This window comes from Schistocerca americana, chromosome 11 (assembly GCF_021461395.2).
Source record: "Schistocerca americana isolate TAMUIC-IGC-003095 chromosome 11, iqSchAmer2.1, whole genome shotgun sequence".
Taxonomy (NCBI): domain Eukaryota; kingdom Metazoa; phylum Arthropoda; class Insecta; order Orthoptera; family Acrididae; genus Schistocerca; species Schistocerca americana.
In genome coordinates, this window is record NC_060129.1 from 191,880,088 (window position 1) to 191,905,058 (window position 24,971).

General features: G+C 38.6%; 1 protein-coding gene across 2 annotated transcripts; it reads left to right on the top strand.

Annotated features, from left to right (window-relative positions):
• The first annotated feature begins 975 nt into the window (after positions 1-975).
• LOC124553723 lies at positions 976-7,736 on the top strand. 2 transcript variants are annotated; one of them, XR_006968122.1, is made up of 4 exons: positions 976-2,036; positions 2,332-2,475; positions 5,975-7,368; positions 7,453-7,736. XR_006968122.1 is itself a non-coding variant. In XM_047127640.1 (3 exons), the coding sequence occupies exons 1-2, from the start codon at positions 2,084-2,086 to the stop codon at positions 6,621-6,623; spliced, it is 1,041 nt and encodes a 346-aa protein (XP_046983596.1). In that variant the 5' UTR covers positions 976-2,083; the 3' UTR covers positions 6,624-7,368; positions 7,453-7,736. The 2 variants fall into 2 exon arrangements, 1 of the variants encoding a protein (XP_046983596.1); XM_047127640.1 differs by having other exon boundaries at positions 976-2,475.
• The last annotated feature ends 17,235 nt before the right edge of the window (positions 7,737-24,971 follow it).

Genomic DNA, 24,971 nt, shown 5'->3' on the forward strand with positions numbered 1-24,971 from the left:
GTGTAAGGTGAGTTAGACAGCTCATAGCAGCTGCAGTCTGCCGCTGCTATGAGCTGTCTACTCACCTCCCATGCACGATTGGCCCTCTCCAAATGATGACAGTGGCTGCAATCATGGCTATAAAAGCAGCCCCAACTGTCAGTGGTTTTACTCATGATGATGACGGTGGAGATAGCCATCAAAAGCTCTAAAATTTTATTCAAACTGATGTAACTTGAAAAGTGAAAAAAATTTATTCAGACATGCTGCTTCAAAACACTCCAAGGAACAAATTTTGTTGTTACATGCCCACATGTTGAATAGCAGTTTTCGGTTCTTGTTGTTGGGCCAGAGAGTGAATTATCATCAGTGTCTGATTTGCTCCAAAGAGAATGTACTACATACCATATGGCTGCATTTTTCATTATATTTGCCAGAATAACCTTGTTACTTGGGAAAATAAAGTGGTTTCTGTGAGGTAGACTGTCAAAGGTAGATAAAATATGTTTTGCCAAAAATTAAAAACATAATTTAGCATGCCACAGCACATTCTTAGGTTCATTTCAACTACACAGTATTGGATAAAGAATGAGTTTCTGGGATTATCAGCATTGTTTTAAACTTATTCTGCTTGACCCTAGTGTGCAGTACACACATGAACATAAAAAAAAGATGTCAGGAGAATACTTAAAATTTTATAGACATGAAACTGTAGCGAGTTTGTGGAATCACTATTGCATGTTTCACATAACGAATAGGCCTATTATTAATTTTACTCTTTTATCTGCGAAAATTGTCAGTTAACAACAGGTTGGAAGTATTGGTAAATAAAGTAAATGGTAATTACACACAAAGTCAATTTGCACCATCACTATGTGTAATTTGTTTGTAATTGTCTTGACAGCAACAGAAAACTATTAGACCTATAGATAATGAAACAGATTGTCTTCTTAAACAACAGAACACGTCATATTTGATTAGCCACATACAGTTCTGATCACTTTTCTGTGTACAGCCAGTGTATTTAAAACAATCATTTTCATGACCATATGGTAGGCGAACAATAAAGTTTTGCCATAAACAGGCAACTGTAACCATATTTGTTTGGGGAGAGCAACACAGTCCAGCAAAAACAAAAGAAAATGAGACCTATATTCACTTACAGTGGTCACGACTGTGTATTTTGTGATGTATTACCTCTCACCAGGTAAAAATAACATAATGCTTCACCGGATGTCCATCAATTTCTTCGTGTGAAACACAATAGCAACGAAATTGTGCATGCTATCAATCCTGAAATCTTTCAGCTTATCTCTCATTATCGTATTTAATGCTGTAGGCATATTGAGAGAGCAGTAAGTGAATAAAACAGAACGGCTCCAGCCACAATGTTTGAAGTCAAAGAACAGGTTGTATACGGCCCGGAGCATGACTAAAGTTTCACACGGAATTTGCAGTCTCCCCTCCACAACGGCCACAGGCTGGTCACGTGATTCCACCTCCACATGGACAGGAGGCGGGGCGTGACTGCCAGCGCTCCTGGTTTTACTTGAGTGTACTATGTTGCCTTTCCCGCCAGAAAACAAACAGTGCTTCTTGCCTGCTTCGTGTGTGCATATCTGCTTTGTTCGAACTTGTGCTTTTCGCCTGCTTTGAATGTGCGCGTCCGCTTTGTTCGAAGTTGAAAAGAAAATGATATCTTTTGATGACAGCATTGGGGATGAGGACAAGAGAGAAGTGGCTGTAAGTATTTAGAAGTAGTTGTACTATCGTTATCTTACGAATTTTGTGTTTGGCATCGTAGAAATAAACCAATGAATTTTCCCTCAACAGAATATTCTTCCACAATGGAAAACGCATGTGCTGCAAATTCAGAGAAGTGCCAATCTGAAACACAGTCAACGAAACACCTCATTTTGAGGCAGTTGATGTTCTGCCATCATAACACAGTTTCGAAAAGAGTTAATGATACTGCAGTGCATCCTGCCACGAAAAACACCAACTGTCCATCGAAAATGATGATAAAAATTCATGTTGTGCACGAAAGGACCCCTCCTGTAAGTATCGAGGAAAATTTGCAGGAATAATTGATATTTATAGACAAATGCCATGTGAAATGAAACTGACACTGAATCATAATCACAGCATTGACAGTGCTGCTTCATTAAAGTATAGGAAGCCGTCTCGTAAAGTTCAGGAAACATTGATATCTCTGTTTCAAAAGGGTCATTCACCTGCTAGCGCACTTCAATGTATTAAGACTGACATTCAGCTTAATCATTCCGATTACCCATTAGTGCTGGGAGACAGAAGTCAGTGTCCAGATTATAAGTTCTGCTATAATTTATACAGGAAAACACTTGAGAAGGATTATGGACCCATGGATTCTAATGAAGGGAAGGAATTCCTGCTGCAACAGAGATTGCTGAAATACAATACAGAAGTTAGGAATGTGTGTTGCAAGATGGTTATGAAAGATGCCGATTATATAATATGGTAAGAGACCATTTTCAAATGTTTGTAGTGATGAGAAGTGGCTTTTCATACATTTTGCCAATTATTATTTTATCAAAATATATTTTATGGCCTCTTAGGACCACTGTAGATAGCCATTTTTTTTTTTTTTTTTTTTTTTTTGCTGTGTCCAATATTCCCTCAATCTATCAGACTGTGTGTGTGTGTGTGTGTGTGTGTGTGTGTGTGTGTGTGTGTGCGCGCGCCTTAAATCTTCCTGAATTCTGTAATCTATTTAATGTTGTTCTTACTATTCCACAGTTTCTCTATTATTGTCCTACTAATTATGTTTCCTTTTCATCAGATATCCAGAGAAAGATATTTCTACCCAGTTGTTCTTCTTGCTGGTTGTATTTTCTTCTATACTTCAGCATTTAAAGCCCCCTTTACTTGGTATTATTTACTTATGCATCTCCAATTTATTCTACTTTGTAACATAAGTAGGCCTAAGTTACTGGTATTCTCTAAATATCTGCTGTGTTAGTTGGTTTGAAGATGAATTGAGCTGCAAATGCATTCCACCTCACGTAACCCAATGAACCGCTTTTGGTATTTCATAGAAGCCTGGAAAGGCAAATCTCCTAGAATTGCTAGTGGAGTACTCACTGTGTGGAAGTGTTAACTGCATCCACGTAATAAAGACGTAGGATGATGTTCATCTTGAGACTAGTTGATTGAAAGCTATGGCAGTTCTGCAGTGTTATATTATTTTCACTTCATTGTGAATGTAATAAGAGACATACACATTTTACACTACCAAAATTTATACATGCTATAACAACCTACTATACACATATATATTTTTCTTATATAAACTCGTAGGTATTTTTAGCACTTCTTTTTTTATGGATGCCATCCCTTAAAAATGCACACAGTAAACCTTTTAACGCTTTCAATATCCCCCCCTTTCCCAATTTTGTTCAATCACATGATATACTGTTGCCACTGAATATTTTTTTGGGACCAATGAGTTATGGTAATTGTTTCATATTAGCATTTTCAAATTTCTCAAACTTTGATCTCAGGAGAGCTTTGGTCGGTATTTCTGAGAATCATACCTCTGTACAACAATACTTTATCTCAAACTTTCTCTCTACTATTCACTAACATTGTGAAATTTCACATGTTTCCTTTGTCTAACTAACTGTCCATATTTGATCATTTGGATAATACTTTGATTATCTACATGTAGAATGATCTTCACTCTGCTTCTGGTTAACTTTTGTAATAGAGTCTTCTGTTTGATTTTTTTGACACATTCTACTGCCGAAACGTATTCTCCTTAATTGATCAAGTTACTGTTGCCACACTTTGCTTCTTGGAACTTCAAATGATCGGAGCACTATTATAAAGAACAACGTATGCACTTGTACTCTTCCTGTCTATTAAATCTTGTGCATTGTCAGCCTCACAATAGATATGTAGATGAATAGTATCACCTGCTTTATTATTATATAAAAGGCCATAATTTTTGGAATTTAGTAGGTATCTGAGGTCTTTTTACAATGTGGTTAACCCTTTTCTAAGGGTCTTCTGTGAAGAGGCCCTCATAATTGACTGTAAATCCAAGATCTGGTCTCGTTTTACATGACAAATACAAAAGACTTTTTATGGCTTCATGATATTGAAATTTAAAGTGTTAATCTCTTCATATAGCTTCCCATAGAGAAATGATTTTTACATGAAATCAACACTCACATATAGAAATTTTTCTCTTTCCCTTTAAAGATCCATATCGCTTTTAAGATTGCGGCTATCCTGCATGATGTGTTACTAAATGAAGTAACAATCGCTTTTTAGTGCCAAAAAACATAACGAGATTTCTTCTTCTATTGCTTTTAACCAATATTCTTTGTCTGAACCATTAATATATTCTTCAAATGTAACAACTAATGCTGATTCCTAATCATATTTGAAATGTTTCCAATTGGTTGTGTGCCTAAGGATTATAGTTTGTCATCATTGCATTCCGTGATTAACCATGCTGTTATGAATTTCTGCAAGTTGTGTAAAAGCTGTCGACACCATAACTAGACTCTCATTGCTATTTCAGTTGTATTGAGGGAGGGAGGGAGGATGTTTCTGGTATTCAGTTTACCTGTGTAGGTGCACTGGAGTTTTAAGATGCCAGTAACATTATTTTTTTGGTGTTGGGTTGATATAACTGTTAGAGTATTGGTTATTGCAGTTGGGTTGGGTGGTGGGGGGTGGAGGTTTTAGAGAGGGAGCTAGGTTTCTGGTACCCTGGATTTCAGTTGATCTATATAGTTCTATTGTAGTTTGGGATACCGGTGGGTTTTGTTGAGGATTTGCATCTCATATTGTGCTAACATTTGTAGTTTCTGGTTCGATTGTGGTGTTTCAAGTTGAGGTTTTGTGTTTGCTGGGTGTTTTTTAAGATTGTCCCCACCCAAAACCCCCCTGATTCCCACAGTTGTTCCACTAGTTTCATTTTTGTGTATTTCATAGTAATTTGCATGCTGTTTGTGTGTACGCGATTCGTGGGAATGTTGTTGTGATCGATAAAGGTGGTTTCATCATGTTGTTGATGATGTTGGTCAAAGCAGGCCCCTGGGGGGGGGGGGGGGGTGTATCCCAGTCTTCAGTAATCCCATGTGTCATCTTTTTAATATTTTAATGGGCTCCAGTTGAATTTCTTTATAAATTGGGAAGCAGTGCTCCATCAAAGCAGACAAAGATTGTTTTACTGTTCTGGTAGTTTATCTTTTAGTTTGTGTTGAAGATACTTTATTCCTTACATGTTGTAAATTCCACCCAAGACATTGTGGAAACCTCCCAAGAAATTGCATTACATTTTGAAATGGTACAGTGGGGACCACTGGTCCATTTGTTGTGGAATGAATGATCCACCTGCAATAATTAATATTGTTTGGGTTATGCTCGTACCATTCTCACACTTTATATTCCAGTGCACAGTTGAATATTAATGGTGATAGGCAGTCACTTTGCCATAAGACAATCTGTATGATAAATGGTTCATTAATCTCTTCTGTAAACTTTACTTTTGATGTTTCTTGGAGTAAATGATGTTAGTTTAATTAGTTTTGTATGTAGTCTGAGATTCCTTTAATTGTCAATACTGAACATCTATGGAGACAGACACATGCTTTCTTATAGTCTTCCAGTGTTATTGACTGAGGTTTTTTTCAGTTTCCTATAGTATCCCATTAAAGTTTTGAAACCAGTGATCTGCTCTGCATGGCTTATCCATGGTCTGAAACCTCCCCGGTAATCCCCTAACTCCAGTTGTAGTTGTTCCTTAATACTTCCACACCCTTTTAGAAATTTTTGTCTGTACACACATGGCATAGCTGCCATTATCCATTCCTCCAATCTGCACATATCCTTATTTTAGGCTCATTTACCTTCCCCTTTAAATATGTTGATTTGGATATAAGATTATGCTCTCTGCAGAGTTTTACAATCTGTCAATATTAATGTTAATGTATTTTATTTTCAGCATTTGCTCACAATTGATGAAGAAAGTACATATGTGTGAAGAAATGGCACCAGAAATGGTCTTCATTGATTCAACAGGATCTTTAGACCACAATGGCAGTAGAGTTTTTGTGTTACTCACACCCAGTGCATGTGGAGGTTTACCGCTGGGAATTATAGTAACTTCATCAGAAAGCTGTGAAGTTTTGCAAATAGGCTTCCAGCTATTGAAAGAGATAGTAGGAAAAGATATTTTTGGGGGGAACATTGATGGACCACATGTCTTTTTGATTGACGACTGCAAATCGGAACAAAATGCCATTATAAGATCTTTTCCCCGTTCAACAATCATATTGTGCATTTTCCATGTGATGCAGGCAGTGTGGCGGTGGCTTATAAAAACCAAACATGGAATACCGCAGGACAAGAAAATGCAATACTTTAAAGACTTTAAAAAAATCATGTATTCAAAAACCAAAGATGAAGCTACAGTTAATTATAACGCAGCTAAAGCAAATATATGTGACGAACACAACAGTTATCAAACATACTTAGATGGGTATTGGGAAAGACGACACCTATGGGCACTTCCTTATCAAACCCGTATGTTGATACAGGGGCACCACACTAATAACTTCAGTGAAGCGTTCATGAGGATTTTGAAAGACTAAATTTTTTAGAGAAGAAAAGCGGTCAATGTAGTGCACATGGTCGACATCATACTCACAAGGGTGAATTCTTATTTTGAGATGAAGCTGCTTGATGCTGCTAACAGAGCAACCCTGAAATCTTTCCACGAGACCATTAGAGTACCTACACCGGAAATTCTGAGTAAGATAATTATGATTCAGGAAGGCTTTCTGTTGGTTCCAAGTGAGAGTACAGAGAATCGCTTCTATGTTGTCAACATGGCTGTGCTTGTTTGTAATTGTCTTGAGGGCAATACGGGCAAGAGATGTAAACACATTGATTGGGCTAATATTGTTTACCCATCAGAAAAGTATGAAAAAGCTATAAACAGTGAAGAAATTCGTCGAAAGTATTATTTTATAGCGACGGGTAAGCAGTCCCCCAAAATTGGCTGAAGCCTCTTCATGAACCCCAAAGTACTGCAACATTAAATGATGCTGATGTGGAGCACATTGACACAGAGGAAGAGAGAAATAATGTACTCCAGTTCAGTATAGATAATACAGAAGATAGACATGATGCTGATGTGGGGCAAATGGATGCACAAGAAGAAAAACGTGATGTTGAAGAAGAAATACCAGACGCAACACATCTCAAAAACATTTCCCACAAAACAAATACAAATCTATTAAACAGAGCAGTAGCTCATCTCACAGAGCTATCCAGTAGGTCACTGGAAGAGATGACGAAGTTGAAAAGAAGAAAACGCCATCTGCCTACGTGAAGGTACGTGCCGCACAAATGTACTTCACATTTACAGAAAGAGTGTAATTGCTTACTTCGTCAAGTTACCTTTTGTAATTGTTTCAGGCAAAGCGAGACATAATATGAGAAAACGCATTCCGATTCAATCAACATCAATTGGAAGAAGAAAGAAGGCAGTGAAAAGAAAAAATGCACACACCCAGAAATTTTGAATATCCTATCAAAGTGTGTTACTCCATACAAAAGCCTTGCATTTCCTATTTAATGGTTTAATGGTTGTATCCTGTTTTGTCTAACACATACAAAAATGATTATTAAAAATATTTTCTACTTTTTTCAACAAAATTTTCATTGTGTTTGATGGAAATACAGTCTCCCTGTCCTCTTGGTTGCCCTGTTTCCCTTTTAAACAATATTTCAAATTGTTTTAATTTTATTATTAGAGTTACTAATCTCAGATGTAATCCACATACTTCTGGACTCTAATAAATTTTCTCAATACAGTGCATTAGTTTGTATAATGTTGGCTTATTTCTGGATAATTACTCCTTCTAGCTATAAGATACATTTCCCTTTTCTGTTAACAAGATTTTTTTATGCCTTTAGTAAGCCATGGCTTTTTAGATGGTATCTTACAATTATGTCTCACTGTTTTCTTAGGAAAACTGTTTTCAAATTTACTCATAAAAGTACCAGGAATTAGATTAAATTTTAAATTAGCATCAGGTTCCCTGTACACCTCATCCCAGTCTGTTGCAAGCTTTCCCTAAAATTTGCAATTGTTAAATCATTAATTGAACACACTATTTTGGAGAACTGTTTTGCCATGCTGTGTGGAGATGTCATATACTGCAACGAGCTGTGCATCATGATCAGGAAGGCTGTTCTTAACACGAAAAATTTGTATTTGATTAAATTTATCTTGGTCTATAAAAACATTATCTATCAGTGTGCTGCTTTCTTGAACTACCCAAATAGGAAAATTAATACTTGATGTCAAATTGAAAGAACCTAGCAATACTTTGAGGTCATTCTTTCTGTCAGACTCTTTAAGAAAATCTACATTGAAATTCCCACAAACAAAACATAACGAATAGGCCTATTATTAATTTTACACTTTTATCTGCGAAAATTGTCAGATAACAACAGGTTGGAAGTATTGGTAAATAAAGTAAATGGTAATTACACACAAAGTCAATTTGCACCATCACTATGTGTAATTTGTTTGTAATTGTCTTGACAGCAACAGAAAACTATTAGACCTATAGATAATGAAACAGATTGTCTTCTTAAACAACAGAACATGTCATATTTGATTAGCCACATACAGTTCTGATCACTTTTCTGTGTACAGCCAGTGTATTTAAAACAATCATTTTCATGACCATATGGTAGGCGAACAATAAAGTTTTGCCATAAACAGGCAACTGTAACCATATTTGTTTGGAGAGAGCAACACAGTCCAGCAAAAACAAAAGAAAATGAGACCTATATTCACTTACAGTGGTCACGACTGTGTATTTTGTGATGTATTACCTCTCACCAGGTAAAAATAACATAATGCACTTAAACTTCACCGGATGTTCATCAATTTCTTCGTGTGAAACACAATAGCAACAAAATTGTGCCTACTATCAATCCTGAAATCTTTCAGCTTATCTCTCATTATCGTATTTAATGCTGTAGGCCTATTGAGAGAGCAGTAAGTGAATAAAACAGAACGGCTCCAGCCACAATGTTTGAAGTCAAAGGACAGGGTGTATACGGCTCGGGAGATCCGGGAATAACCCGGGAATTTTTTAGAATTCCGGGATTTTTCATTCTTTTAGATTTCAGTTAAATTTTTGTAAGTTTGACGTGTAAGATCTGATAAACTGACAAAGAACTTTAGCCCACTACTGCTGAATAATACTGCAGCAATGAAACATAAATCAGAGAATAACACCAAAATAAAAGTTTAGTTGCGTAGAAAATGAGTAATTTACACAATGCACAGATCAGTTTGCGACGCCGAGAAGTGTCAAAGGCTTTAGGTCGAAGATTATGCAGTACGTCCGTAACAACTAACGTGCATTCGATGTGCTTGCGTCGCAATTGTTTACATTTCTAACAGATCACTGGAAAATATTACGAATAGTGACTTTAGAAGCGTTACTTTCAAAGTAAATTTCCACCCAAGATGATGTATGCTACGTGTGAGAATGTGCAGTGAATTTCTTAAATCACAGGGCGTTATAACTCTCATTCAAAACGTACCGGTAACACTTGAGGATCAGCCATTTGAAAAATTGCGAGCCCAGAAGGTAAGTCATTTATGCCACTATTTAAAATTTTACCGCACATTTGTATTTGATATGACATAACGTGTAACACACGTTAAAAAAAGACCGAGCTTCAAGTTAGTTTTCATATTTAATGTTGTTCTTTCATAGATAAAAAATTATGCAATCGATGGCAAAAAGTATAATTGACCTTCAAAAAAAAGTGAATAATATGTTACTGAGCAATGTCCCAAGTCTCTTCATGCCAGAGCACTTCGACTTTTCTGTAGTATAGAAAAGACGAAGTGTTCTGGCATGCAGAGCAATACCAGTTCGCTTCTTTTCTACTTTTTTGCCGGTGAATTGGATCTTCGTCTCCGAACAGCTCTAACGTTCGCTACTACTTCTTTCTAGTCAATCCCATAAATGGACAACAGAAGGCAGCACCAGTCACGCGACAGGTAGCGAGACAGGCGTACCTTGATCTCGTACGAAATTAGTCCAGTTTTAGAGCGAAAACCTGTGTCATGCGCAGCTACTGTATTCCCCGCTCTAAAATTTGCTTTCAGTAAGGACAAATATGTCTTTTACCTCTTCAATTCCTCATTTTTTCTGATTTTATTATTTTTTATTTAAATACAAAAGCTTGCGGTTTATTCGTTGTTAAAGACCTTTAATTACTGTCTTTCGTTTTAGAATAATAGATTTTTTCCGTAAAATATTTTGTGCATTTTTACAGTCCTTTCTTTTCGGATTTTCGTGTTGCTAAATTTTAGCTCCGGTCTTTATTTTAATACTTAATTTCTTAAATTAGGTTTATTTTTCAAATATTTTTTAATCACGGAAGTTATTGTTTGAAATGTGTATTCAAACATCTGTGGGAGTTAGCAGTTTAAAATAAATAACGCTATCATATTCATTTGTTTTAAAAACATTTTATTAAAGAAACATTTTAATTATTATTAGACAATACGACAAATAAAACAAATAATTTAGAAGGAAGTACCATGTTTAACAACAAATACTGTAATTTAGGAATTGACCTTGGAGAATAACTCACTTGGAGCTGTGTGTGAGAGCATTGATTCGTTCTGTAATAGATTCTCGCTCTATCTGAGCGTTTTGACTAGTCCCCTCAAGTTTTGCCTTCTTCTCTTTAAGCTATCTTATTTCTGCGTCAACAATCTTCCTGTTAGTCAGATGATCCTTTTTCCTGGATGACTCGTCGTTTCGATCTTTGAGGTCTTCAGCATATCAATCTCGTGAGTTTCTTACAGAGTGTATAAGGGACTTTGTTATAGGCACTCCTTGGACTCCGCCGTGTGTCTTGACGGCGTCGTAAACCAGTCATATGCTCACTACAGATTGTTCCCTCATATTCTGGAAGAGGCACTCTTGTTCACCGAGAATCCTCGCTCCGCAGCTGCTTGACTGTGCGACAAAGTGAGCGCGATTTTCACTGCCTTCTGCAGCTCGTGGCATGTTGCATTCTGGTTCTTGACACATTTCATCCAGAACTCATCCAGCCGTTGCTCCTTTTTGTTGAATGATTCGAATTTTGTTTTGCAGTTCTTCTTTACAACAGAAGTGTATTGCGCTTCTGCTTTATCGGCACATACACCGTTTATCCAATTGCTCTCCACCAAAATCTGCAGAAAGGAATGAAATCGTTTGGGACCAGCCTCCCTGCACGCTATTGTGGCATCAAAGCAGCTTACAGCTTTTGCCAACCTAAAGTGTAAGGGAGATTTCTCCATCAACTTTGACACAAGTTTGATCATTCCTCTTCTGTATTCGCTCCGGAACTTAGCGATTTCAAGGGCTGTGAGAGACTTGCACTTTCTGAATTCATTCTTGACAGTGAACCCAATCTTGACTTGGTTCACACCCAAAAGATTGGATTCTTTGTCCAAATTAACTGACGGCGAGATCTTCGTCGGCTGGACAAATCGTGTCATCGTTGTCTCCATTATCTCTGTCAAAGCAGAGTGGAGGAACGGTGCTAGCGGCCAATTGGATTGAAAATCTTTTAGGAAAGGTGTCAAGTTTCCAGCAAGAGTCTTGAAAAGGGCAATTTTCGGACCAAGTAGCTTGTCCTTGAGGTGATCCTCCACTACTCTGTAGCTAGCACATTTTGGTTTTTTTTGTTTTCTTCCAGTCTTCCAACACATATTTGCAGAAACGGAAGCATTACTAGAGCTCGCTCAGCAACTTCCACATTCTCCAGCCATCGGATCGCGCAAAACTTTAAGGGAAACAGTTCAGATTCAGTTGTCGAAATATACAGAGCTCTTTTGGCAGGGACATCCTCGAAAAGATTGTACAAGGCATGTAAAAACTGAACTATCATCCACTGTGTTTCTTGAATTGCGGACTTGAAGGCGCCGTGAACAATGTGAAGCCCACACGTCCCAATTTCCAGTAAAACGGTGTCTACTCCTTCAATTTCTTTCAAAAAAATTTTAAGTTCCCTTAAGAACGCGAAGTTGACGTTAGGGCCGTCCATCGATACTTGTAAAAGTTTTTTCATTGCTTCGCCGGGAATTTTTTTCTTGAAGGACTCGAGTAGCTTAGCTGCCGTCCAACTGCCTAGAAAAGCCGATGCATAGTAATGGGTGCACACTAGATTTTTTTTTAACGTCCCAATAACGCACTAAAATGTCCATCTGGATTCTTTTGCACACCTTGTTCAAGGATTCGTCAAAACAAACAACAATCCTTGATGCGCTTACGAGGTCAGATTTAATTTCAGACTCAAAGAAGGGAGCTAGTCCATATTGCACAATATAACCGATTTTGTCCTTTTGTAAACGCCAGCTCTTGGCCACTTCACTGTCGGGGAACATTGCGGGGAAAAGCAACACGTCGTTCGCAGAACTACGCAGTGACTTGTGTGAAACGATGCACTCCAAACACCACAGTATTTCCGCCTTTGTTACTTCGTCCTTTATTGCCATCCGATCAATCCCTCTCAGTTTATCCACGGGTTTTGACATTGCAGTGACATCCTTCTGCGGAGGCGCAGCAATTCCAGTGGCCAACGCCACTGCTGTTGACCCAGCTGAATTCGCAGATGTGGTAGTGGAAGCAGAGTCTGTCTGCTGGGTTGAAGTGGTCGCCGCCGGTCGGGTGTAGACATACAAACTTGCTGTGCTTGCCATGGCAGCTGCTTTCGCGACGTGCTTCTTGGATTTTGTCATGTGACTTATAAGAGCCGATCTTGCAATAGTATGGATGTTAATGAGGGTCCCTGGACATAATCCACATTTAGCACTATAAAGGTCTGTAGGTGCTTTCACCAACCAGTCCTTGAATGCTGGATCTGAAGGCCAGCTATCTTGAAAACCAATCGACATGGCACAGTCGCAGTGGTTGTTGGTGGGCAACTTTTATTGGAGAAAGAAGAACAATGGATGTAAATAAGGCTGCGCCTCATTATTGTGCATAATGAAATATGACACAAAGAGTGTTACCTACCTTGTCAGTTTATAAAATTTTGCCCCGCACGTGCGCAGAACTCAATTCAACAGGTGAGCTGAGCGCACTGACTACTGACAGACTGTGATTTGAAAATCGAGCGAGGCACGTTTGACAACACTGTCTCTGCCAAGCAACAATCGGCGTTAATTACGATATTATTGGTAGCGCTGCGTTTGTTGACCCTTTAAGAAACTATGAATGACAAGACGTATCAACCAGTCTTACTCCAGTAGCCTGTTGCAAGTTTCTAGCTAATTTTACATGTACAGTACAGCACCTCAGTTATAAAGACGAAAGATATTAAGGCCACCGCGCTCATCGACCAAAGTTCTGAAGGCTTCGCCACCTTTTCCTTCTAGCTTATTCCTTACCATGAGGCTCCTCCCCTCTCTCTCTCTCTCTCTCTCTCTCTCTCTCTCTCTCTCTTTCTATGGGCTGCTATTGGTTGTTTGCTCTCGTCTCCCATCCACGATTATTAAGTTATGAAGTCTGCCGGTTACGAACGACTTGGCCTCCCAGTTACTCTACAGCAGAGGCGCTCTACTGTGTGTAAAATTTCCGAAGTGCTTTAGGACTTGGTAGACCTTCTGTTGTACATATACCGATTTTAATTTAAAGTCTAGACTCTGTAGCAGCGTACATGTTGATTTACTTGTAGAGGAATGATTTACCCGCTTAATTTTAAAATATGGTTTTACTTGACATCCAGTACATTGATAATGTCGCTTTTTATGTATCCCTCCGTACCTAGTAGCGTAATAAACCCTGTTCAGCTGTTGTTGTTGTCTTCACGTTATGTTGTCTTGCTGTTCTTTGACGTACTTACAAGCCCCCTCTCCATATTTTTCTGCCAATCAAGTCCACAGTAAAGGAAACACTCTGGATGATAATTCAGTTTGTACATACCCTGTAAAACCTATTTAAGGATTTCCATTCCAGACTAGCTCTGTATATTTGGACCATTGAATCGGAACGTTTTCCCTTGAAGATATGCGTGATCCGATGGCTGGAGAACTTTGATGTTGCGGAGTGCGCTCTAGTAACTGCTTCTTTATTTGCCAATGTTAGTTCCAAAGATAGAGCTCAAAAAACCCGAAACGTGCTAGCTACACGATAGTCTATGATCATCTGAAGAACATGCTACTCGGCTCAATAAACCCGTATTTCAAGACTCTTGCTCCAGACTTTTCTTCTTTAATTATTGACCAACTTACGTAATGTTTTCTTTACCACTTATTTGCCAGCTAGTATTTTCCTGTAATACTGTCTCGACGTTTTTTTTTTTTTTTTTTCTCTTTACATTTACCAAGTTATAGTTTTTGGCAATGAATGTATAAATGGCAATTGTTTTATTTGTATTTAATCACGGTAACAGCGGCTGTATTATTACGGCGTTTCACGGTATTGGGATTTTGAACAGGCATGTAACGGTGTTAGCTGCTGAAACCGATGGCTCGTCTTTCGTGTGATAGATTGCTGGCTTGGTCTCCTCAGCTCGCAGCGATGTCTCTTCCCACTTCATCCAGTCACTGGATTGCTTTGCATTGACCAGCTGACGCCGTGGTGACTGCTGCTGTTCTGTCCCATCCTTCATTGCCACTCCAGTCCCAGTCAGGCAGAACGCAGAATGCTTTCAAAGATCCCTAGACATTGTTGTGAGTGCTCGCAGCCTTACGTCAGTGGGTATTTAAATGTTGTACAGTATATTCAGAGTTTCGAATAAAAACAATGTAAAAGTTGAAGCATCACTCGCCGAGAAAACATAACACCGACTACAGCTAAGTATAAACTTCACTTTGTAATGGTTCTCCTAAATCGCTGTAGCCATGATCACGAAATAAAAACTAAATAGTGTTATTGGAAAACGGCTTATGGAAAGTTTAGGGGTTTTATACTTCCGAGCACTTTAGGAAACGAAATCCAGCAAAAAACAACGCGTTTTGAAAAGATCTTTGATTCGCATCGGCATTTGGACTGCATGTTTGCATAATACGAAATTATATGTATGAAATACAGCAGTTTAGTTTCCGAAGCATTCTTAGGTTCCTGCCTAACCACGCCCTTCGAGAAAAAGCAGCAAAACATTGTTAATGCCCTATATTATATGTGAAAGTTCAGCTTTTCTTGAAGATATAGTGTACTTACATTACTTTAACCCATTAACCTTTCGTCTTTGTATGGTCGTGCTGCCGGCCGGTGTGGCCGTCCGGTTCTAAGCGCTTCAGTTTCGAACCGCGTGACCGCTACGGTCGCAGGTTCGAATCCTGCCTCGGGCATGGATGTGTGTGATGTCCTTAGTTTAGTTAGGTTTAAGTAGTTCTAAGTTCTAGGGGACTGATGACCTCAGTAGTTAAGTCCCATAGTGCTCAGAGCCATTTGAACCATATGGTCGTGCTACTTAACAATGGTGCTGCTAGTGGTTGAGTACATAACATGTATTATGCACTGATCGAGGCCCACGAGAAAGACAGACCGCGGCGCGTACGTCACGAAGAACGGCCTGAGCTCGCTCGTTCCCTTAACTCAGCGGGCAAAATGCATATTCAAATCTGTTAACTCGCAACCGGGTGCGTGCATACTAACGAGAATTTCATCTTGTACTGGAATCTGTTATTATGAAGTCTTACTGATTACTGTTCGTACAACATAATTTAAAATCAATTCTCAAAAGAATGGTATAACCTCTCGTTTACAGCATTTAGTCTCTTCTTCGTAACAGTTCTCCTTTCATAGAAGATGTGGTGCCTTACGCAACTGATAATCATTTTGGTATGATTTTAATTGCCAAATTAGAGCCTGTTAGTAGGCCTACGGACTTCCTATCATTGTAGGACTAATAATAGTGGATTCCAATAGTCGATGCAATTCTCGTTGGTACATACACATTTAGTTACGTTAACCGGTGTAGAAACGCACTTTTCTGAGTTGAGCGAGCTCGGCCCACGTTCGTAACGTACGCGCCGCAGCCTGCCTTTCTCGTAGGCCTCGTGCTCTGAATAACTGCCGTCATTCGCTAGCAAGATCACGTGTCACGTGACATGAGCTATGACTGGTTGACAAAAGTGCATCGCTCAACGCAATCTCTATTTTAAGGGTTCGCAAGCTACCGTGCTGTAACTTGTGGAATTTGTGTATAAACTTTCGCAATACGAAAATAAAATCTGTCTATATTGTCTCGCATCAAACATCTTTCCAACGCATTGCTTTTCCTGTTTCCTTAAGTGCTGGGACGTCCTCAGCCGGTATAAGACCTTCACTATTCAAAGGACTGATAGGTTTTATAGCCCGAGGGAAAGTATACTGTTGCTTAATACGGATGTATTTTCACCCGCTTTACACGTAATTTCATCCGGGAGAAATTGTGTTAAAATAATCGGGAAATCCGGGAAAAATCCGGGAATTTTTTTTTCTTGTCCACGTATACACCATGAAGAAGCAAAAGTCAAAAAATTAGTACGTCTTCATTCTTCTTCAATACAATGTGTACACAACATAATGATGTCACACAAAATCTTGACAGAGTTAAATTAATGTCCACCACATTGCCTGTTGTGTAGTTGCTGTCTTGCGCTTTTACAGAATTTTATAGCTTGCTACACATGCAAACTAAGTTGACAGTCACTACTGTGGTTGCTGGGAGCGACATCAGGCACCATGCTGTGTGAGCTTAGTTAGATAAGAAATGTGCGACTAAAGATTAGAAGCATGTGTGAAGCATAAGTGAACATTCATTTTGTATGGAACTGAGTAACTAAATTTTAGTGTTATTATAGTTTATTTGAATGAATGAAGAGCTTGTGAGTATATTGTGGTGATGCTGTTGTAACTGTTCGTAATATTACTATTGTAGTACTAGTATTGTGTTAGTTTAAAGTTATTTACTGTGCACATTTGAGTGCTATTTTATTCACATTTAGTTGGCTGTGATTGCTTTAGCTCTGGCATCTTTGCTGATTGTTTTGGAGACACTGAATTTGGTATGTAATTATTTCATGGTATGTTTGTCAAACATCTGCGTTGTTCTCGATGAACTTAAGGTTTTCAAATTTTGAATGGAAGATAAATAATTGATCAAGTATTTTTGTGCAAATTATGTACATACAATTTGTAAGTGTAGCATCTTGTCAAGTGCTTGCTATTTATCCCTGTCTGATAAAATCCATTGCCAGGAAGATGCTAGGTCCACCTTGGTACAACTTCTCCGTAACATCACTATGACATGTAGATGCTCAGTTTTGACCAGCAGGAACATCTATCGAATTTCATGGTCATATCCAGAATTGAGAAGTGCGAGAAGCCATATTCTATTGGTTTTGAACCACTAAGTATGCCCTATGAATATAGGCTGTTTCAAACGATGGGGCTGCCTCAAAATGCATAACTGTTACTACCATTTGTTATAACTAAATTATAAGGTAATGTCATTTGAAGCCTTCATGGTGTTTAAATTTAAAAACGAGTTGCAAGTTGCAGGGCTGTACAGTGGTGTAATGGTTAGTGCGTTACATTGTGAAAGGGACTCTAGCTTGTGCATTGGTTTGCAGCCTGCTATGTCTAATTCTTTTTCCCCTTCACTTTTTTTTTAAGATTCTGGGGCCCTGTTAATTTAAGGAATGTATGCTCTGTAATATTTGATGTTACGTACATACAAAAATGCTCTCACCCAGGAGAGAGTTCTAAGTGTCAAGAATTTACAAATTAAGCTTGAAATGCGCAAACAGCCTACCAATTGTTTCTTTAACAAAATATATCGCCAAGAAAAGCTGAAACTTCACTAAACCAATGACCTGAATGTTCTCCTTTTAAGTGTTACATCCTCCTGATGTCACTTACATCCCACCAATCAGTGCACTCTGAACCATCAACTAGCCTCACATTATAGCTCTTGGAAAACGCTATAAAGCTGTCCCTCAGGCTAGTCGCCAATTACACAGCGTCTTTTCATCCAGGGGTATGTCAGAGCTCTTTTGGCATGTTTTTTCAAAGACTGTGAATTTTCATCTGCTAAAGGATTTTTCTTAACCTGATTTGTGCCTGCCTCCCACTGGCAGAGTTCTGTCATATAGGACAAACGCTTTCAGCTTGGCCATCCATAGAGGATCTGTGTAATAAAATGTATAATAGCCTTGGAGCCACTATGCTGCTCACTGAAGAGACCTTCTCCCCAAGAAAGCAGAGGCAGCTGTACCTGCCAATCTACTTCCCAGTATTCTGTGAAGAGCCACATACCCTCAGCTCCCCTGGGATCATTTTGCCAAGCCTTGCTACAAATCACCTTTCTCGTCTTTGCAGCGCTCTTCCTCATTATCTTTAAAATTTATCTCTTCATCCACTCTTGGGCACCACCTCATTACTCACTTTGTCTACCTATTTTATCTTTGTCTCCTTCCTCCAAATCCACACCTCAGTTTCTTGTATTCTTTCTTCCTCTTCCCTCAGTGTACATGTCTCATCTCTATAATTCCACACTTCATATGAAGCACTTTGCCCATCTCTTCCTAAGCTTCCTGTCAATGTACCCACATCAAAGCCACCTCTTCTTATTAAATGCCTCCTTTTTACACCTCGTGTCATCCACAGTAATACTTCCTAGAGATTTGAAAGCACTACCTTGTTTTGCATCTTCCTGTCCTAACTTTGTAATTGTTCTTCCTTTTCTTGCACTAACCACCATACATTTTGTCTTTTTCTTATTTATTAATTCTCATTCCGAATTCATCACAGGTCTTATTTAAGTCTTTTAACATTCCAGCCATAGTTATTTTGCTATCTGCCGATAATACAGGGTGATTCAAAAAGAATACCACAACTTTAAAAATGTGTATTTAATGAAAGAAACATAATATAACCTTCTGTTATACATCATTACAAAGAGTATTTAAAAAGGTTTTTTTTTCACTCAAAAACAAGTTCAGAGATGTTCAATATGGCCCCCTCCAGACACACGAGCAATATCAACCCGATACTCCAACTCGTTCCACACTCTCTGTAGCATATCAGGCGTAGCAGTTTGGATAGCTGCTGTTATTTCTGGTTTCAAATCATCAATGGTGGCTGGGAGAGGTGGCCGAAACACCATATCCTTAACATACCCCCATAAGAAAAAAACGCAGGGGGTAAGATCAGGGCTTCTTGGAGGCCAGTGATGAAGTGCTCTGTCACGGGCTGCCTGGCGGCCGATCCATCGCCTCGGGTAGTTGACGTTCAGGTAGTTATGGACAGATAAGTGCCAATGTGGTGGCGCTCCATCCTGCTGAAATTGTGGAATTTGCAGCTCTCTGCTAGCTCTGCGAGTCGATTTTCCTGGGCTGCGAACAAATGCTTGCTGGATGCGTGCTACATTTTCATCACTCGTTCTCGGCCATCCAGAACTTTTCCCTTTGCACAAACACCCATTCTCTGTAAACTGTTTATACCAACGTTTAATACACCACCTATCAGGAGGTTTAACACCATACTTCGTTCGAAACGTACCAGCGTTTAATACACCACCTATCAGGAGGTTTAACACCATACTTCGTTCAAAATGCACCCTGAACAACTGTCGTCGATTCCCTTCTGCCGTACTCAATAACACAAAAAGCTTTCTGTTGAGCGGTCGCCATCTTAGCAACAACTGACGCTGACGCCTAGTCAACAGCGCCTCAAGCGAACAAATGTACAACTAAATGAAACTTTATAGCTCCCTTAATTCGCCGACAGATAGTGCTTAGCTCTGCCTTTTGTCGTTGCAGAGTTTTAAATTCCTAAAGTTGTGGTATTCTTTTTGAATCACCCTGTACTTTATCACCCACAAATGTAATACATTCTATACTGCTACCACCAACTTGCACTCCTTTATTTTGTTTCAAACATTTCTGAACAATATGCTCCAAATATATGTTAAACAGTGTTGCAAACAGACAGCAGCCTTGCCACACTCCCCTTTTGACTGTGATTTCCTCTTTCATCTGATTCGCAGTCAATACTCGAATTTTCTGTTGTAGATATAGATTTATAATTATCTTTATATCCCTCCAGTCAACACCGTTCTTCCTCAAAATGTCTATTAATTTAATCCATTATACTCCATAAGGGCTTTCTCCAAGTCAATGAAAACTATTTAATCTTGTCTTCTCCTTTCAATGTATCTCACCTACAATTCTCATAAGTCCAGTTGCATCTCTTGTACCTTTCCCGCTTCTAAATCCATATTTTTCCTCTGTGCTACTTCTTCCAGTCTTCTGTGGAGTCTTCTATTTATCACTCTTCACAAAACTCTTGCTGCATGAGAAATCAAACGTGTAGATCTAAAATCACTTTTCTTGACACTAATTTTCTTATCATTCAGTATCATTACTGTTGAGAGAAAGTCATCTGACCATTCACCTTTTTCATATATCCTGTTACATAGATATGGTAACTCTTCCATGTTACTACTCTGCAAGCTGTTAAATGGCTGTGCTGGTAATCAATAAATTCCACATGTTTCATGATTCTTCATCTCTCTTAAAGTCCTTCTACTTCTCCTTCCAAGATGCAGCATTCTTTGTCATCATCTACAATGCCCATTTCCTCTTCTAATTCAGTATTGTTTGGTTTTTTAATCACCCTCATATAGGCACTCTATATACTTTTCCCACCCTTCCAATACTTCCTCTGGTTTATGGACCATAGTGCCATCACTTCTTTCTAGTCCTATACTAGTACTGCCTTTCTTTGCTTCAAAGACTAGGTCAGCAGCTAATATATACACCATTTTATATTTTCCTTCCTTTTACAGTTTCTTTATTTCTTTACACCTCTTTTTCATTTATGTAGTTCTTGCCTATTCTGTTTCTTTCCTTAATTCATTATTCATCTTTCTATATGTTCTTTTTCCTTCCTCAGTTTCTACTGTCTTCCATTTCCTTCGTTCTTCCACCTTACCCAGCATTATCTTTGTTAGCCATTCTTTATTTATTATTTTTAACTTCCTGATCCCTACAACTTTTTCTGCAGATGCCTTAAGTCTCATCCTCTTCTATTTCTCATTTTCTTCATTGGGCCCTCTATCCCATATTGAAGTAAATGGGTTTTCCAACTTTGTATCCTTACCTTCTTCCTTTAATCTCTCTAAGTCAAGTTTCTCTTTGTTTTCTTCCTCTCATTCTCTTCAAACTCATTTGCAAGTCTGCCACCATAAAGTTGTGGTCAAAAATCTACGTCTGCTCCAGGGTGTGCACTGGCATTCTTTAGGCAGTTTTTGTGTGTCTATTGTAAATTATGATTTAATAAATTTGGTGTCTGTCATCATTCCACCTAGACACACACAATCTGTGCTTTTCAAACAATGTGTTACCTATCACAAGAGAATTTTCTCAGCAGACATTAACCACATTTCACCCCTGGCATTTCCATTTCCCAATCAAAATCTTCCAATCACCCCCTCATCTTTTGCCTCTCCTACCACTGCAATCAAATCCGCCATTACAATGATGGAGGTGTTTCTTTTTTCTTTATCCATAAGTTCTTCCAGCTTTTTGTAACATTCCTATACTTCCCCATCAGCGTATTGACTTGTTGGCATGTATCTTTTTTTTTATTAAAATGACACCTTTCTTCTCACCTCTCAATCTCCTCCTCCTCCTCCTCCTCCTCCTCATCATCATCATCATCATCATGTCTTTCATATATGTACTCCACTTTCAATACTTTTTCATTAGCTGCTTTTCTATCTTAATTGTCACACCATAGTTGCAATTCTTCTCCCTACCTGATAAACAATTTGTACACTTCACTGTCCAACTCTCCTTTACTCCCCCACCTCGCTTCACACATATCGAATATAGCCAGTCCATTCTACATCATTTCCTGTTTGGCATTTTCCAGCTTGCTAACCTGCAATAGTCTGAGCACATTCTATGTTCCAGTCCTTAACTTCCCTTTTCTCTTCCTACTCCGTTTCCTTTTTCCTTCTTTATCCACCTCCAGCACTTCTGTATTTGACCTCGATGTAATCCCTCCAAAGATCCAATTGATAGGATGTTTTGCCTCTGGATTCTTGTACGAAAAGAGCCATACCATGAGCTTCCTCTTTGAAAATAAATTGTGGTGGCATCCTGTTCCTTTCCACATAGGCTGGTGGTAACCCAGCCAGTTTAGCTGTTCAGTATGAGTCAGAAGCTATTTGTAACTGCCTCACTTGCAAACAGATGCTATAGTTTCTTTCTTTTGTTCTCAATGCTCTACTGAAATGGAAAATGAAAGACACTCTCAGGCCTTGAAACTTAATACCTTTGGGGTCAAAGAAACAAGAGTTGATGAAGGAAGGCCAATAGAAAAGAAAACAAAAGGAGCCTGACACAAGTAAGTTAACGTAATATTAGACTTATCGAAGGGTCCAGGTGGTTGCCAGCTACATACTCCCCAAGAAGGGAGCCTCCCAAGGAGCTACTCTTTGATCTCTCACCTACTGTCCAGTATGGCATGGGTGACCCTAGCAGGAGCGTAGCTCTGTGGATCACTGAGATATACAAACCTTTCCACCAACGTTAAGGTGGTAGTCCATGGCGAGGTGTAATCTCATTCATCCTGTTAAACTAGACAATGATTCCTCAATTAACATTATTAATGGTAAATAAATTAAGAGAGTTTAGATGAAGGGCTTGCCACTTCTCGTGGTTTAGAAATTAGCCAGTTATGCATGACATAGGATTGCAGCCAAACACTCAGACTTTCCTAATGCATCAAAGATACATTCACTTATGTACCCATTTATATTTAATATATAAAATCATTACAGCTACATGATAATAAACATAAAATGATAGTTCTTTTCTTAATGTTAACAAGATGATTATGGGACTGTTTTATATGTGTCTGGAATGTGTAAGAGACTACTGCACAATTTTATGAAGAAAAGTGCAAAAATGAGAATGTGTCTACAATACAGACAAAGGAGGCTGCTTACTAAGGTACAAATAAAGCAATCAAAATTTGTGTGCTTGGCACTTGTAACCCACTGAATTGTAGATGATCAGACAAATAGCCACCGCACAGGTTTCTTGGAAGTGTTTTGAAGCTACAATAAGGAGGCCATTGAAATTCTGTAACTTCGTTTCTTCAAAGACAGGTGGAACTTTCTGATTATTAAATGTGATATTGTAGTGAGAAGATTTTAATGCATGACATCAATTCTCAAGAACACTCCAGAGAAATCGATTTTGCAGTTTTCCTTGAGCGCAAAAGTACAAAACATTTCATCCCAGTGAACAGAATAGCTTGTTGCTGAAAGTAGCATTCTTATTTTGTAATCGTGACTGTGTTACTTTGACCTGTGATGGGACAGAGTTTTCTCCAACATTTATATGAACTGAAATATTATTAAATTGAAATGATTAACAAATATAGACATGATTCGTGACTTTTAATCAAATCAAAAATTATTCAAAATGAATGAAAAGTTGGTTAAAAGTATGTAAGACATCAAATAGAAACTAACATACTTATTTTTTAGAGCTAACAGCAAGAGAAAAATGTTATTCAAGACATTTTCTTGTCCAATAGTGGAAGTTAAGAACTGTCGATGTTTGTTAGCACTTGGATAGGCCATCATGTAAACACTTGTGTTAAACTTGTGGTGAAGTTGTCCCCTGCAGTGGACAGCTCTTAATGGCGCTTCTTTAGCGTTCTTTATCCATCCTGAGGCTGCAAATGGACACAGTTCACTCCAGCGCTGTGCCCTGCATGCATTTGGAGCCTCAGAACTGATTAAAGACGCCACAGAAGCGCCATTAACAGCTGTCCACTTCAGTAGACAGTTGCACCACAGGATTAAACTAATTTTAAGGTGTTGAATCGAATATGTAATTTTTTAAATTTGATAAATTCTCATAAACAGAATATTATTGAGATATGGTAGAGAACTGTTGCTACACCCAATTTCGAAGACATGTTTTCCATGGTCTACATCTACACCTGTATCTACATGGCTGCTCTGCAAACCACACTTAAGTGCCTGGCAGATGGTCCTGCGAACCACCTTCACACTAATTTTGTGTTATACCACTCTTGTACAGTGCATGGAAAAAAGAACATCTGTATCTTTCTACGTGAGCTCTGACTTCCCATATTTTGTGATGATGATGGTTTCTATACAAATTGTAAATAAACCTTCACTCCCTGTATTGCATTCCTGTTACCTTCAGATCTCTAAAGAGTACTGTTCAGCTAACAATGATAAAAGATTTTTCTAAAAGAATGCTATAAACTTAGGTCTGCTTTTCTTCAATCTGTCTTCCATCATCAGTTCAAAAGTTCCTGGTGCATTACACAAACCAAACGGCATTACCTTAAACTCATACAGGCCCTCAGTGAAGATGAATGCAGTTTTCTCACGATCAGCCTCATCTACTTAGATTTGTCAGTATCCCAAGTACATGTCCATGGGTGAGAAAAACGTAGCCCCCTTCAGACAATCTAGTGTATCGTCAATTCATGGAAGAGGGTAAACGTCTTTTTTAGTTATCTTTTTAAGATTCCTGTAATCAACATATAAGCTGAATGATGTCATTCTTCATCATTTTCTCTACCTCGTCGCGAATTATTTGACGTTCCATTGCTGACACATGGTATGCTCTCTGGCTTATTGGTTGATGGTCTCCAGTGCTAATCCGTCGATTTGCCTAATTTGCTCTTCACCTGTGGATTGAAGCGTTCAGAGAACTCTTGAAGAATGGCAAGTAGCTTCTTCTGTTGCTCTTTAATGAGATCTGGTGATAGTTGAGCTAGAAGATCTTGTCTTGTAGTGGTAGCGCTAATTTCGCCCACAGTGTCGGCGTAGGTGGTTTCTATGACGCTCAGCATTTGCTATGCACATGCTTCTTGGAAGGATCTGCGGTTCTCGGTGACAGTTAACTATCC